Below are 15,000 nucleotides of genomic sequence, written 5' to 3'. Positions count from 1 at the left end.
TGCTGCCTCCAGACGATTTTCTTCAGCCCACGAAGGATCTGTAGTAGTGTTCAACTCTGGAACTGTCTTCCTCTGTCTGTATTTCCTCCTGCCTATGACCTCCAGTGTGTCTGGGCATCTCGAAATGAACGGATCTTGAATGGGTTCCTTCCTCTCTTTCTTTATTTTTCTTCTCTGATCTGTTCTTTGTCCTTTCTGTTCATTATTCTTCCTTCCCTCCTTCCTTATCAGTATATCTATCTGTCTGTCTGTCTGTCTTTATTTATCTATCTCTGTCTATCTATCTGCCTATTAACCTACCTACCTACCTTTCTGTCTACGAGTGTCTATCTGTCTATCTATCAGTCTATCTGTCTGTATATCAATCTATCAGTCTATCTTCTGTCTGTCTATTTAAATACCTACATACCTGTCTATCTATCATCTATAATTATCTACTTATTCATTTATTTATTTATCTATCTATCTAGAATCTACTTATTCATCTATCTATCTATCTGTATAACTGTCAGCCTGTCTGTCTGTTTATCTAACTATACATTCCTTTCTTTCTGTTTTCCATTCTTTCTTTCACTGTTTTTTAAAGAAATCCTAAAATCACTGGGGATATTCGTTTCGCCCCGGGTTGCATGCCCGCCCTTACAGTGGAGAAGGGCACGTATGTTTGAGGAACGTGGTTTGAAGGGCATGGGTAATAGGAAGAAATTGTTGAGACCACGATGGAGGCGAGAGAGAGAGAGAGAGGTCATTTCCTAGGGCATAAGAGGGGTGAGACAAAAGAAAGATAATTAGAATAAGGCAGACAGACTAAGTGAAAGAGAAAATTCATAGGAGTCCTTTCCGTAGAGCAAGGTGTGTATGTTCTTCCTAGGAAGCAGAGAGAGAGAGAGAGAGAGAGAGAGAGGTAGTTCTGATAGTAGGGATGGCTTGAGTATCCCCTATTTTACCCTAACTTGGCCTAACATTACCCTCTCTCCATCTTGAACGCTGGGATGCAACAATATCATCACAGTCACACTCCTCCAATTCTAAAAGTCTCCCTGAAGCCAAATTAAACAGTCTGGTGATAGCAAAGAGTGAAATAAAAAAAGACAATAATGCTGAAAGGATTAGGACGGATATTAAATTTGTGCTGAGTCCTAACTTTCTCCATGAATATAACTAAATTTCTTCTTCTTGAGCAGTTTATTCCCCTCGACTGATGTCATGTGCAAACGACTTATTTTCTTAGGCATGCAGAGTGAAAGTTTTGATCAGGTATTCAGCATTCACTCACTCGATTTCACTGACTTAATACTGAATTCACTGCCTGAATGCTGATATGCTTTTTGATTTGGAGTGAAAGCTTTGGATATCATAACTGTTTAATTTCACTCTCTCGTTACTGGATGCACCTTTTCAAACTTTTTTAGAGGATTAGAGGGTAAGGTTACAGACAGAGATAAAAATAAAAATAGGATAGTTGTTTCTCTTGTGGTCTTTCGCTCATCTACAGGTGATTTCGGTGGACTGCAGGCTGACTCTGTTCTTCTTTGGCAATCCACCATCCCCTTTCGAGAGATAGAGGGAAGTTGAGGGACGTTTATAATGCTAGAAAACAAAGAGAGAGAGAGAGAGATAGAGAAACAGACAGACAGACAGACAGAGACAGAGACAGACAGGCAGAGAAGCAGAGAGAGAAAAGAATGATCTTACTTTCAACATGATGGCTGTTCTCTTTCGGTCAGCAGCTGTTGTTTTTTAGATAGTCTGTTTTTCCGTGTGGACTGGCATTCTTGGGGGCTTTGATCTCGGCTCCGGTGTGTTGTTTGTCGAGAAAATCAAGCACCGAATGTGTCTTTTTCGCCCGAGGTGGAGTGATAAGAAGCGATCATGCACACCAATAGAAATTCACACACACACACACACACACACACACACAGAGCAAGTGAAAATGGAGTTATAAGGGTATATACGGTATTAAAGGAAGTAGGGAACGTCAGAAAAGACCCACAAGCCTTGCCTGTGTAATCTGTCTTTAGTTATCCTCTCTCTTACTTTCACTAACCACACACACACACACACACACACACACACACACACACACACACACACACACACACACACACACACACACACACACACACACACACACACACACACACACACACACACACACACACACACACACACACACACACACACACACACACACACACACACACACACACAATCCTCTTACACGGCCAGTTGGTTATTCATCCATGTGTCAGGGATTAAAAGATGTACCAGACCACCGGAACTTAAGCAAAGGACTCAAAAGAAAAAAATAATCAAAGGTAACCACAATTTCCCTTCACTGAAACGGGAGGGAGGGGGGAGGAGGGGGAGGGAGGTGGCGAAGAGAGAAGGGGGAGAGGGGGTGCTGGGATAGGAGAAAAGGGGAGGAAAGGGGATGGGGAGACAAGCTGACGTTCCTGACTAAATGATGTCACATATGTCGGTATTCTCAAAAGCTTCAGTCCGCTGAAATAGAGAGAGAGAAGAGGGGAGAAGGGCGAGGATAGGATTGAAGAGGAGGGGGAGAGGAGGGGGGAGGAGGGCGGTGGTAGGGTGTGGAGAAGGTGCATGGAGACTGAGGAGTGGGCAGGGGACGCAAACTAACAGTCTGATCTTGAAATCCTTCTCAGATATCAGTATTCTTGTGAGCTTGGAGACACGATTGCATATCATCTTCATAAGACTTTGCACAAGGCACATTTTATCTCTTCAGTGTCATGGTGAGGTGTTTACAGAATGAATCCTTAACTCCTTTATCTCTTTATTATCGCTTTAGACGGTGAAGATATTATTTATTTCTATATCAACTTATTTTCCCAGGTACCTGAGGGAATATGAGCAGGTAGCAGCAGAAGGTGTGGTGGGTGATGAGATGACGATGGAGCGACTGGCAGGTAACCCAGTACACGCCTTCCACCTCATGAAGAGACTCACCGTGGATTGGAGACATCTGGAAGACCTCGCTAAGTCCGATCCGTGGATGGGTAAGGAAATGTAGGGAAAGGAGGAAGAGATGAAAAGAAGAATAGGGGGAGAGAAAAGTAGAAGGAGGATGGGAGAATAGGTAAAATATTGGAGGGAGAGATAAAAGGAAGAAGAGGGAAGAAGGAACTAGGGAACTGGGAGAAAATATAGGTGTTGTAAAGGAAAGTATGGGAGAAGTGAAGGTGGAAGGAGAGTGAGGGGAGAAATATTTGAGAGGGAAATAAGAGGGAGAAAAAGGGGAAAGGAATTAATTGACGAAGGAGATGAAATGGAGGAAAAATAAAGTAGAGGAAATTGAGAGGGTTAGAAAATAGGATTAAGGATGGAACGATGAATATAAGAAAATCCAATGCAAGTTTTCCACCTTATAAAGAGACCTATTGTGGACTAAGATTTCTTGAAGACATAGTGAGTAAGGAGTAAGGTAAAGAAGACAGAGAAATGAAGGAAGAAGAAGGCAATAAAGGAGGAGGAAAGGAAGGATGGTTAAATATGCAGGAAGAAGGAGGAGAGGAAAAGAGTGAAAATAATGGGACAAGGGGAGGAATGGAAGGATGGGAGGGTGTGGGAGGAGGAAAGTGAAGGAGAAACTAGTGTATTTTGTGTGTGTGTGTGTGTGTGTGTGTGTGTGTGTGTGTGTGTGTGAGAGAGAGAGAGAGAGAGAGAATATGACAAAGATAGAGGAAGAGGATGTGGCTTGTAATTGAAGAAAATAGCCCATAGAGGAAATAATTGTGGGAACAGCAAGGAAGGCGGTACAGGGAAGAGGAGGGGAAGGAAATATAGTGGAGGAGGAGGAGGAGGAGAATAAGGAGAAGAAAGAAAGAGGAAGGGGAGAGGAGAGAGGGAGAGATGATGGGAAAGGGAGGGAAGAGGAGGAATGAGGAGAGGAAAGAAGGAGGAGGGGGAGAAGAGATAAGGAGAGAAGGTTGAAACCGGAGGGGACAGGTAAGGTAGGATGACAGAGGGAGAGGAGAAGAGAGGAGGGAAAGGAAAGACAGGAGGGAGTATTTGTGCTATAGGATTGTGTTTGACTCTCTCTCTCTCTCTCTCTCTCTCTCTCTCTCTCTCTCTCTCTCTCTCCCTCCCTCTAACAAACACTCCCCACCCCCACAGACGTAGTAGAGACGATGCGCAAATCAGGCAATGGTTTGGGTGGTCATGGTGTCAGATTTCCAAGAGAGGAGGATCTACACGGTGCTGCTCAGGCCCTGGTGAGGCTGCATGACGTCTACAACCTGAATATGACACAGCTGGTTCGGGGCAACGTGTGGGGCGTCCAGAGTGCCGCAGGTGAGGCAGCGTGAGGTTGAGAGTGAGGCAGGGGTGAGGTAGAGGGCTAGTATGGCTGGTGGTGAGGCATATGGTGAGGAAGAACGTGAGGGGAAAGGCAGAGAAAGATTGAGGCAATGGTCAGACATTTGTTGAGGCAGGAGTGAGGCAAGATCAGGCAAGGGAGAGCTGTGGCATATGGTGAGGCAGAGGGTGAGGGGTGAGGATAGAGGAAGATTGAGGAAGTACACATTTGATGAGGCAGGGATGAGGCAGGAGTGTAGCAGGAATCAGCCAGGGAGGGCTGAGATATGTGATGAGGCAGAGAGTGAGGGATGAGGCAGAGGATGAGAGGGCTAAGGAAGTAGTTAGATGACAAAGGTGTGAAATTAGACAGTCAGGTAAGAAATAAGGGAGACAGTGAGGGATTCAAGGGTTAGGCAGGCATAAGACAAGTGAAGGATAAGGCAAGGATTGAGCAGGTGAGGCAGTAGGAAGACAGGTGAGGAATTAGGAGTGCAGTGAGGATAATAAAGAGTTAGACAAGTGAGAAAGGTAGAATCAATCTAACCTGAAGGAATTTCTTTTCTAATGGTGATTATAAAAACGTTCTATGTTTTATTTTGCTTTATTTATATAATTCTCACGAGAACTATTTCTAGTGGTGACTGCTACTCTAGTCCTTTCACCTTCACTTGGTCCAGATTTTAGTCCTGTTACAGCTTATTTCACATAATGACAGATTTAAACAATACTACGGCGCCGCATCCTTTTCATAGCAGTTCTCCACGGCAGGCGTTAAATTCCTGTGTTAATCTCATGCTATAATTCAGTGTTCAAGTGGAGAGACGTCAGTTTTAGATCAGATGAAGCATAAAAACTACTCTCACGTTCGCCCCTTTACAGAATTGTTATAAATCAGTGTTCAGGGTGAAGAGATGTCAATTTCAGACCAATATGAATCAAAAAGACTGCTCCCTCTTTCCTCCCCTTCCAGAACTGACTGCCCAAGACTGTCTGTACATGGGCAAACACTCGTACAACCTGGGCATGTACTCAAGGGCTGTGCAGTGGTTTGAGGAGGCTTACACGCTGGCGGGACTCGAGGGCAATGCTACGATCACCCAGGACCAAGTTAATGTGTTCCTCATGACTGCAATTAAAGCGGTGAGTTTGAGCAGGAGTCATTGTCACCATCATTACCACCATCATGCTCGTGCTTTTCCTCCTTCTCCTCCTCCTCCTTCTCCTCCTCCTCCTTCTCCTCCTCCTCCTTCTCCTCCTCCTCCTCCTCCTCCTCCTCCTCCTCCTCCTCCTCCTCCTCCTCCTCCTCCTCCACATCATCATCATCATCATCATTAACTCCTTTACTCACTCATGTTCAGGTTATTTTTCCCTCACTGTCATTAAAGCCGTGACTTGGACAGAGGATTTGGGGGAAGGAATGTTGGAGAGAGAGAGAGAGAGAGAGAGAGAGAGAGGGGGGGGGAGGGAGATCTATATCATCGAGCCATCAAAATTTCTCAACCTTTTCCTTTCCATTTATAACAGCACGAAGAAAGGGAAGCACAACACAACGAAGCAGCTGCCATAGAGGGTCAAGACTTCGGAGCCAAGCTAGGAGAAGAGAAGGAACAGGAGGAGGAGGAGGACAGCAGGAGCAGCAAGAGAAGAACACATCGTCTTGGAGTTAAACTTACACCTGAAGAAGATGCTGATAATTTCCAAGCTCTTTGTCGCGGAGAGCAGCTGCTGGTGGGTGCTCTGTTGGTCTGTCTGTCTGTCTGTCTGTTTGCTTGTCTATCTGTTTGGCTGGCTGTCGGTCTATCTGTCTGTCTATTTTTCTATCTATTTGTACATCTGATTGTTTGTTTGTCTGTCTGTCCGTCTGTCTGTTAATTTGATTTTTTGTCTCTATAGGGGATGATGATGATGATGATGATGATGATGATGATGATGATGATAGTGATGATGATGATGATGATGATGATGATAGTGATGATGATGATGATGATGATGATGATGATGGTGATAGTGGTGGCTGTTCTTTCTGTCTCTCTGTCTAATTCTGTCCGTATAGGGACTAGAATGATGATGATGATCTGTGGGATACGTACTAGGTTCACTGACGGATGGATGAGTATTGGGAGATGATTCGTACACCTGTAATAACCTGATTAAGGATGAGTATTGGGAGATGATTCGTACCTGTAATAACCTGATTAAGGATGAGTATTGGGAGATGATTCGTACCTGTAATAACCTGATTAAAGATGAGTATTCGGAGATGATTCGTACCTGTAATAACCTGATTAAAGGTAAACATCCGTGTCTTAAACCAAATCCAGCGTATATTCACACCCTGACTAGCTTCTGTATTGGTGAAGGACAACGAGAAGTTATAAATGTACCCAAAAGGAAATTGGTCTTTACGAATTTATATTATTTTTCGAAGTAGACAGGATGGTAATAACTAGATGTGCATTATAGCTCGTTAGCCTCACCCTAGCACGTAGAGAATAATGAAGAGTTGTAAATATACCAAAAAAGAAAAGAAAAAGAAATTCATCTCCTTTATGAATTTGTAATATTTTGCGATGTGGTTAGGATGGTCATAACAATAATAACTACGTGAGAATTATAATTTCTTACCCTCACCAGAGCCCCAAGTACCTGAGCACCTTGACCTGCTTCTACGACTGGCGAGGAGAGCCTTACCTGCGCCTCATGCCGGCCAAGGTGGAGAGGCAGCACTGGAAGCCTGAACTCCTCACCTTCCACGACGTCCTCTCAGACTTGGAGATCGAACACATTCAATACCTAGCCCAGCCTATGGTTAGTAATGTTATCTTTATGGTATTTATTTTTTGCATGGAGTAATTTTGCTAGTTACTTCTCGACCGCTTTTGTTATTCCCTTTCAATACGAGAGGCATCACCGTTCATTCTAACTCCCTTACCTTCCACCTCGTCTTCTCAGATTCAGGGATCATACGTGTTCAGTATCCAGCCGAGCCTATGGTTAGTTATCGTTTGCCTTCCTCAAGCTGAATAGAGTCAGCTGGAAGTAGCAAGAAAGTTCAATAAAATGCACCATCTACTAAAGAGACTGAAACCTAAGATTTTTCTCATCAACTAGCCACCTTTAGCTTAAGGTACCTCTCTCATGCTCTCTGCCCCTCAGTAAACTTTGCAGCAAGAGAAGCATTTCCAGATTGAATAAAATCGTCTGGAAAGAGTATGGAAAAAGTCACCTGATTCAAGGACCTCTCTTATGTTTCTCGGATGTGTTTCAGCTGACCCGGGCGATGGTGCAAGGGCCACAGGGGAAGGGAAACCAAGTCAGCAACACACGCACATCCAAGGTCAGTGTGGTTTTATTTGTGTATGTGTGTGTGTGTGTGTGTGTGTGTGTGTGTGTGTGAGAGAGAGAGAGAGAGAGAGAGAGAGAGGGAGAGAATTATGATTGGCAGTCTGTAAGCAAAACTACAAAGCGTTAATATTATGTACAGATAAAGTTATACTATATTTGTTTTACCTTAACGTGGCCCTCATTTAAGCCCATTTGGTGTATATTTCACGTAACTCCATAGCAGAAAGCTGGGCATCATTTCCATAGCACTCTTCCTAACCTACATCATATCCTATTATTAATCTATTGTTACAGCTCAGCATTCAAGACAGAGGGATGGCAATTTGGGGGCAAGTTGGTGCAAAATGAGTATAAGGGGAGAGAAATACAATCGAATTTCTGTACAGCTGGAAAGTAAGCAAAATACTGCTTGTGTAGATGAGATGGAGGGGAAAAAGTAGAGATGTATATGAAAGAAGAGAGGCGTAGGGCGGGGGAAGGGCAGCGAAATGACAAGGGACAGGGTGACATGGAGGCCGTTTGTTTATAGCCACCCCTTACTGTATTAAGGCGTCTGACTATGGATAGATAGATAGGAGAATTATGAGACAACTATGTACCAGGGACGTGAAGCTAGCAGACCTTATCTCGTATCTAATCAACCCCATATCAGGTCGGGTGGCTAGATGACAACTCCGACCCCATCGTGGGCAGGCTAGGTCGTCGTGTGGCCATGCTGACGGGCCTCTCGACTGACGTGAGCACTGAGGACGCGGAGCTACTGCAGGTGGCGAACTACGGCATAGGAGGTCATTACAACCCACACCACGACTACCTGCTGGTGGATAAGTCGGAATATGAGGTAGGTATGAAGGTGAATTAGGCGATACTGGTATTACTCGTAAAGTCGATGGTAGGTGGACGCGCCTTCCATCCACTCACTTGATTTTGTGTTGCCTTCATATGCCTCTACATTGAGTGACAAGCCAAATAGTTTCAAGCAGCCAGGGAAAGCAGTTACTACACTGATTGTTAAATGTATAAGCTAATGGGTGCCTGGTGGTCTAGAGGGTTAAGGCGCCTGAACCCTATGTTACCCTTAAAGGAGTACATTCAAAGGATGTGTGGGATTTCTAACATAATGCCTCTTATGTGCTAGGGAGAAATTACTGTCGCCCTCAGAGTCAGGACTATGTGCCTAGCCCCGGGTCCCTACGCTCCAGACTGGGCAATAAAAGAATGGATTATAAGTTACTCATCATCATCAATATCATCATCATCATCATCATCAAGAACATTATCATCACCATCATCATCACCATCATCATCATCATCATCATCATCATCAACAACATTATCATCATCATCATCATCATTATCATCAAGAACATTATCATCATCATCATCATCATCATCACCATCATCATCATCATCATCACTGTCATCAAGAACATCATCATCATCATCATCATCATCGTTCCACTGATATAGGGGATGGGGGAGATCCAAGCTACTGCACTAGAATCCACGCCACTACTTTTCACTGCCTGACAAAACGGAATATGGAGTAAACACTTATTAAACTCCAGATCAGAGTGGTCGATGAAGAGAAGGAACTGTCTGTCGTGGGCTGAAATTTAACAAGGCTTTCTTTATTGTCCACTAAATAGTAATTATTGACATGTATTGGTGTCGTAGCTTTCCCTTGAACATTTAGAACTACCAGACGTTAGCAATAGATAGATAAATAAGTAGAGAGATATGTAAATAATCATAACTAAAGATGCAAAATAGATACTTTCAGAATAGGGGTAGAAACATCATTATAAAACTGTTAAATGACACTAGGAAAAATGGGGAAAAATTTAGAAATTTGCTAACACATCTCCTAACCCCATTTATATAACATCAGTCTTAGGAAACATTGGTCAGCATTACAAGGACATCCCATAACATCAGCATTAGACTCTATTTTGGCAACATTACTAATCCTCTCGTTCTTCTCTCTCTTTCAGCTAATCCACAACATCAACCCACGTGAGATTATGTTGGGGGATCGCATTGCCACCTTCATGTTTTATGTAAGTGTGGCTACGGTGCATCAAAGTAGGATTTAAGTGAGGTTTGTTGGAGAGAATGGAGAGCGAGAGACTAACGTAGAGAGTGTGTGAGGGAGATGGAAGCGGGGAGAAGGAGGGGGAGACCGAAGATGAGATGGAAGAATGGAGTGAAAAGGTATATGAGCGAGAAGAGTGTGAGCTAAGGGAGTGGAGGCAGAGAAATAACGACATGGAGGTGATTTATTTGTGGCCACCACTTACGGGATTAAGGCGTCTGGCGATAGATAGATAGACTGATTGCTGGACCATAGGATTAAAAGTAAGTACGTGAGTGTGGAGGAAAATCCCACTTTTGCTTATTTTAATTTTCTAACACGAGAGAATAGAAAATGGTTGGTCTATAATTCACTCTATATAATACCACTGAACCAAAAGATTGACATGCAACCAATGTCGAGATTAAAAAGATGTAGGAAACAAAGAAGAGGATATTGATGGGTAGTTCTGAAAATGAATCGCTTGGGAAGAAGTGCTAGGGAGCCTCCTTACCCTTATGGACCTCTGTGTTTGTGTGTTACAGCTGAGTGACGTGACGAGGGGAGGGGCCACCGCCTTCCCCCGCTTGGGTACTGCCGTGTGGCCCAAGAAGGGATCCGCCGCCTTCTGGTACAACCTCAAGAAGTCTGGCCACGGGGACATCACCACCTTGCACGGCGCCTGTCCAGTGGTGCACGGATCGAAGTGGGGTAAGGTGGAGGGTGGAAGGGGTTTGGGAAAGTTAGATGTATCGTGTGACGCATGATTAAGTATTTAGGACAAGCGTATATTATCTTTGCAATATTTTCCAGTACAGTAAATAATGATGATGATGATGATAATAATAATAATAATAATAATAATAATAATATAATAAAGTTCTTACTATTCTTCAAGTTAATGTATATGAGCTACCAGAAAACGAAGACAAAACTGCAGACAGGTAACTCACATAAATTATCTTGTCCCCACCATCAAATATAATCAAACCACCTTAATCCAAACCATCTAAGCCTGACCTAACCTAACCCATCCAGCCCTAATCCACCCTAATCTAACCAGCCCTACTCTCCCCCACCCTAACCTATTCTCACACGCCCTATTGACCCCTGACCTAACCCTACCTAACCTAAGGAAATTATCAAAACTAGATTGTGTGTTTTTCTTTTCATTTACTCTAACTTAATCTAACTTCTATCTACCTGCTTATCTATCTGTCTATCTATAGCCAGACGCCTTAATCCCGTAAGGGGTGGCCACAGACAAATTACCTCCATGTCACCCTGTCCCCTTGCCATTTCACTGCCATTCCCCCCAGCTCACACACGCACCCTCTGTCATATACCTCTCCACTCCATACTTCCATCTCATTCTCGGTCTTCCCCTGCCTCTCCTCCCTCTCCACATAATCTAACTTAACCTAAATTAATCTAACTTTGTCTTATTGAAACATTTCGTGTCTCACAGTGAGCAACAAGTGGATTCGGGAGAGGGGACAGTTCCTGAGGCGGAAGTGTGGTCTCAGTCCCAGGGAGTAATAGCCTCTTCCTGGTCCAGTAGCCTTGCCCCGGTCCAGTAGCCTCACCTCGGTCTAGTAGCCTCATCTCGGTCCAGTAGCCTCTTCCCGGACTGTTACCTTCATCTTGGTCCAGTAGTCTCACCGCAGTTCAGAATTTTCCCATCTGGTCCAGAGCCTGAAGACTGGTCCACAGGTCTCAATCCATTTTAGTACCTTCAGTCTGCTTTGAGTTCACAGGCCGGTCCAGTAGTCTCCCTCTGGTCCATCCCACGTAGTTCAAGTTAATTTTTCATTCGTAGCTCTTAATTTTGATCTCGAAAATTTTTGAAATATTTTTGTAATTTTGTGTCTGTGAATAATTTAGGGCCTGGGTTCGCAAACAAACGTACCATCACACATTGTTTTTTTAAGGAGGGGGAAGAAAATTTGAAGGAGAGGGAAGACATTTTCAAGGAGAAGGAAGAAAGTTTTAAAGAAGAGGAGGACAGTTTTTAAAGAGGGGGAAGAAAATTTTAAGGGTGGCCACAAACAAATCGCCTCCATGAATTAAGTTTCAAAATGGTGACTGGAGGGGGAGGTCAATGCTTAAGTATTAGGAGCTGCACACACTTTTTTTTTTCTCTCTTTTTTTTTTATGATGCAAATTTTCGACATGACTAAGGCCGTCTTCATGTATCCAAAATGGCTGTGTTCTCATAATGGACACTTTAGGGATGTGAGGATACCTGATTAATCTTAAATTATCTCCATGACTTGGTGAGGTTGGCTAAAGTGAACCCAAGATTCTGTGATGTTCTCTAGTTGTAATAAGTAAGTTTTCATTTTTTTTATTGATCCGTCCAAATCAGTTTTTAAGCAGGTTTTTCCGGTGTAGTTGAAATAATGTTAATCGTTTCTTTTTTCTTCCTTTTTACTTTTTGTGGTTGTGGAATGCTAATCAATTAATGTTTTTTTGGGGGCGGGGAGTAAGTATATGTGGTGAAGTTACATTGGAAAACTGTTTGTATTTTTTTTGTTTTTTGTTAACGAGATGAAATACTTATCCCGCCCATATCAATTTTTTCGGAATTAGTATATTGAAAGTGATAAGAAAAAACGTAACTGTCCATATGAACATACCTATTAGATTTCTTTTATTTTATTTTTATTTTTTTGTGAAAGTGGCAGTACTGACCAGCCTATATAATTATTTCACTACTTTAAGAGGTTTTATGCATCCATATGGGCGTGATTCAGAAAACATGCTGATATCTAGTAGGAAATAAGAAGCGTGAAGTTGCCCAATCGCTTTCCCCTGTTCACATCACCAAGAGAGGACAGAACTGAGTGATGAGAATTCATGAAAGCGCATAATATGAGTGTAGATTATTATTACTAGCTGTACCTTTCTCAAAACCACATAATTAATTTCTATAATGATTACAGTACATATATTCCTAAGCTGAAGTACACAAACGCCTAATGTACTCTTGTAACAGTGTACTCTCTTGATTGGTGTTATTGCGAAGACGTAATTAGATATAAGGAAAGATGTAATATATTTTTGTATATATGTGGGATAAGTGTAAAGAGGGAAGGTGTCTGCTTTGGTGACGGATTATTCCATCTGCATTGTATATCACGCCCAATATATTAGTTTCAAAGTCTTAGGTGAACCATACCGGAAAAAAAATATATACATATATTTTTTTCTATCACTGCTGTACTTGACACTGTCTTTGTGGCAAGAAGTGTATTTCAGAATTAACTGCCATTTCTAAAAATTACTCTTTATCTTCTACTTGTACTGTCGTGTGTGTGTGTGTGTGTGTGTGTGTGTGTGTGTGTGTGTGTGTGTGTGTGTGTGTGTGTGTGTGTGTGAACAGAGTTAATTGAAGGAAGTGATAATTTGTTTGTTTGTCAGTGTGGGCCTTGGTTGTCTGCAAGCACCTTCACCTCACACCATATCAGGGTTGTCATAAAGATTTCCAAGATCTCCATTCTCCATCTTGTCTTACTGTAAATGCACAAAAATAAGACTATGTAGAAGATCCATTCTGACAAGTGGAAATGGTGAGTGGGAAAAAGACAAAGTTTAGAGCCTGAAATCTTTTATTTTCTCTGACTTTTTGGGTAAGACAGAGCCCAACTTAAAGTGAATAAAAGCATAAAAGATCAATAAAAAAATCAAGACCTAAGCAGTGTCTCTTCCACTCAAGATTTCAAGATTATTTGCATTGTAATATTTTAGCTTTTATATTCCACTGTTTAACCTTCACATGCAATGAAATATATATTGATTGCTGCAAATGTCACACAATAGATAGGTGTGAAAAAAATGCACTTACGCCTTAGCCTGTCTCTTAAGTATTATTAAGCTTAAAATGCCAGTATTATTGTAGGTATATAATCTTGTCACGAATAATTGTATATGGTAAACTTTCCGCTTAAACACGACTTGTTATTTTGTGATATGTATGAATAAATTATGGTTATGTGAGCTGTGTTTTTCTATTCCATGCTCCTGATTTTTGCATATTACATTATGTTGTATCTAAAATATTGGAAGGAACCAGAGAGAGAGAGAGAGAGAGGTTTTTGTCAAGTTTCTCTACACCATAAATCTTCGTGGGAGAGGGATGATGTTGGGTATTCATTGTCAAAGGTAGTTAAAGCTATTGTTGTTATACTGTACCTTATTATTTGTGGTAGTTGCAACCTCAAGCTCATCTGAATGTGAACCTTGTGGACTACAGGACAGGAATTGCCAATCTTAAACAGTTCATCATATTCCTTACTCCTGGGTGGTGGGAAGAGGCTTGGGGGACGTTTGTATACCCAGACAGCTCCACCGCCCAGCCATATCAGTGCCACCACATGAAGGCGTTCCTCTGCGCTACCGAATCTCATTATCAGGTAGAGGAAACATATTGTACAAGGGGAATGTGGCTCCATTGAGGGAAAGGTATTTGCCAACTCAACACAGTAATAGAAGAAAACGGACTGTGAGCGTCATTACAGAAAACGAGACCTAGTAAGGTACACTTAAGTAGTTGTTGTGGTAATAAATTTCAATATATATATATATATATATATATATATATATATATATATATATATATATATATATATATATATATATATATATATATATATATATATATATATATATATATATGTATTGTGGTAGGTGGGGGCGCTCACCACCCACTCACTCGATGTAGTGCTGCTCTAGGATGTCTGCCCTTTCCATTCCTCTTTCCTTCCATCCTCTTCTGTCTTCCTTTCGTTCATTCTTTCCTTGTCGTTCTGCCTATGGGCAACTTTACACTCCCTCTTCTGTCTTTCTTTCCTTCATTCTTTTCTCTTCCTTCCGCCTGTGGGTGACTCAACACTGAGTGACAAGCCAAATGGCTCCCTGGTGAACAGGAAACCCTTTGGCTTGACACTCAGTGTAGAGACACCCACAGGCTGAAGGAAGAGGAAAGAATGAAGGAATGAAAGACAGAAGTGGGAGTGTAATATATATATATATATATATATATATATATATATATATATATATATATATATATATATATATATCATATGATTACATTGATTATACAAGGATTAGTGTAAATACATGATGACAGCGATGATGATGATGATGATGATCATGATGATGACTGACATAGAGAATGACTTAAAGCAAGAAAACCTATTAACTAAAGGCACAATTTGATAACATTAGCTTATTCACATTATATGTAGCTTTAC

General features: G+C 41.9%; 1 protein-coding gene across 1 annotated transcript in view; it reads left to right on the top strand.

Moving 5' to 3' along the window:
• Nucleotides 1-11,281, top strand: part of LOC145416483 (prolyl 4-hydroxylase subunit alpha-1-like) — a 32,911-nt gene extending 21,630 nt beyond the window's left edge. Inside the window, exons 3-12 of the mRNA XM_080285440.1 lie at nt 2,860-3,023; nt 4,141-4,317; nt 5,294-5,463; nt 5,848-6,051; nt 6,958-7,131; nt 7,592-7,660; nt 8,321-8,509; nt 9,663-9,728; nt 10,288-10,453; nt 11,211-11,281. Of these exons, the coding sequence (XP_080141566.1) occupies nt 2,860-3,023; nt 4,141-4,317; nt 5,294-5,463; nt 5,848-6,051; nt 6,958-7,131; nt 7,592-7,660; nt 8,321-8,509; nt 9,663-9,728; nt 10,288-10,453; nt 11,211-11,281 (1,450 nt within the window). The remainder of the gene's footprint in view (nt 1-2,859; nt 3,024-4,140; nt 4,318-5,293; nt 5,464-5,847; nt 6,052-6,957; nt 7,132-7,591; nt 7,661-8,320; nt 8,510-9,662; nt 9,729-10,287; nt 10,454-11,210) is intronic.
• Nucleotides 11,282-15,000: the final 3,719 nt, after the last annotated feature.

Source organism: Coenobita brevimanus, chromosome 106 (genome assembly GCF_032717465.1).
Source record: "Coenobita brevimanus isolate Jiangsu-jjx chromosome 106, ASM3271746v2, whole genome shotgun sequence".
Taxonomy (NCBI): Eukaryota; Metazoa; Arthropoda; class Malacostraca; order Decapoda; family Coenobitidae; genus Coenobita; species Coenobita brevimanus.
The sequence above is the reverse complement of the archived record's forward strand: the minus strand, read 5'-3'. Positions and strand labels throughout refer to the sequence as shown.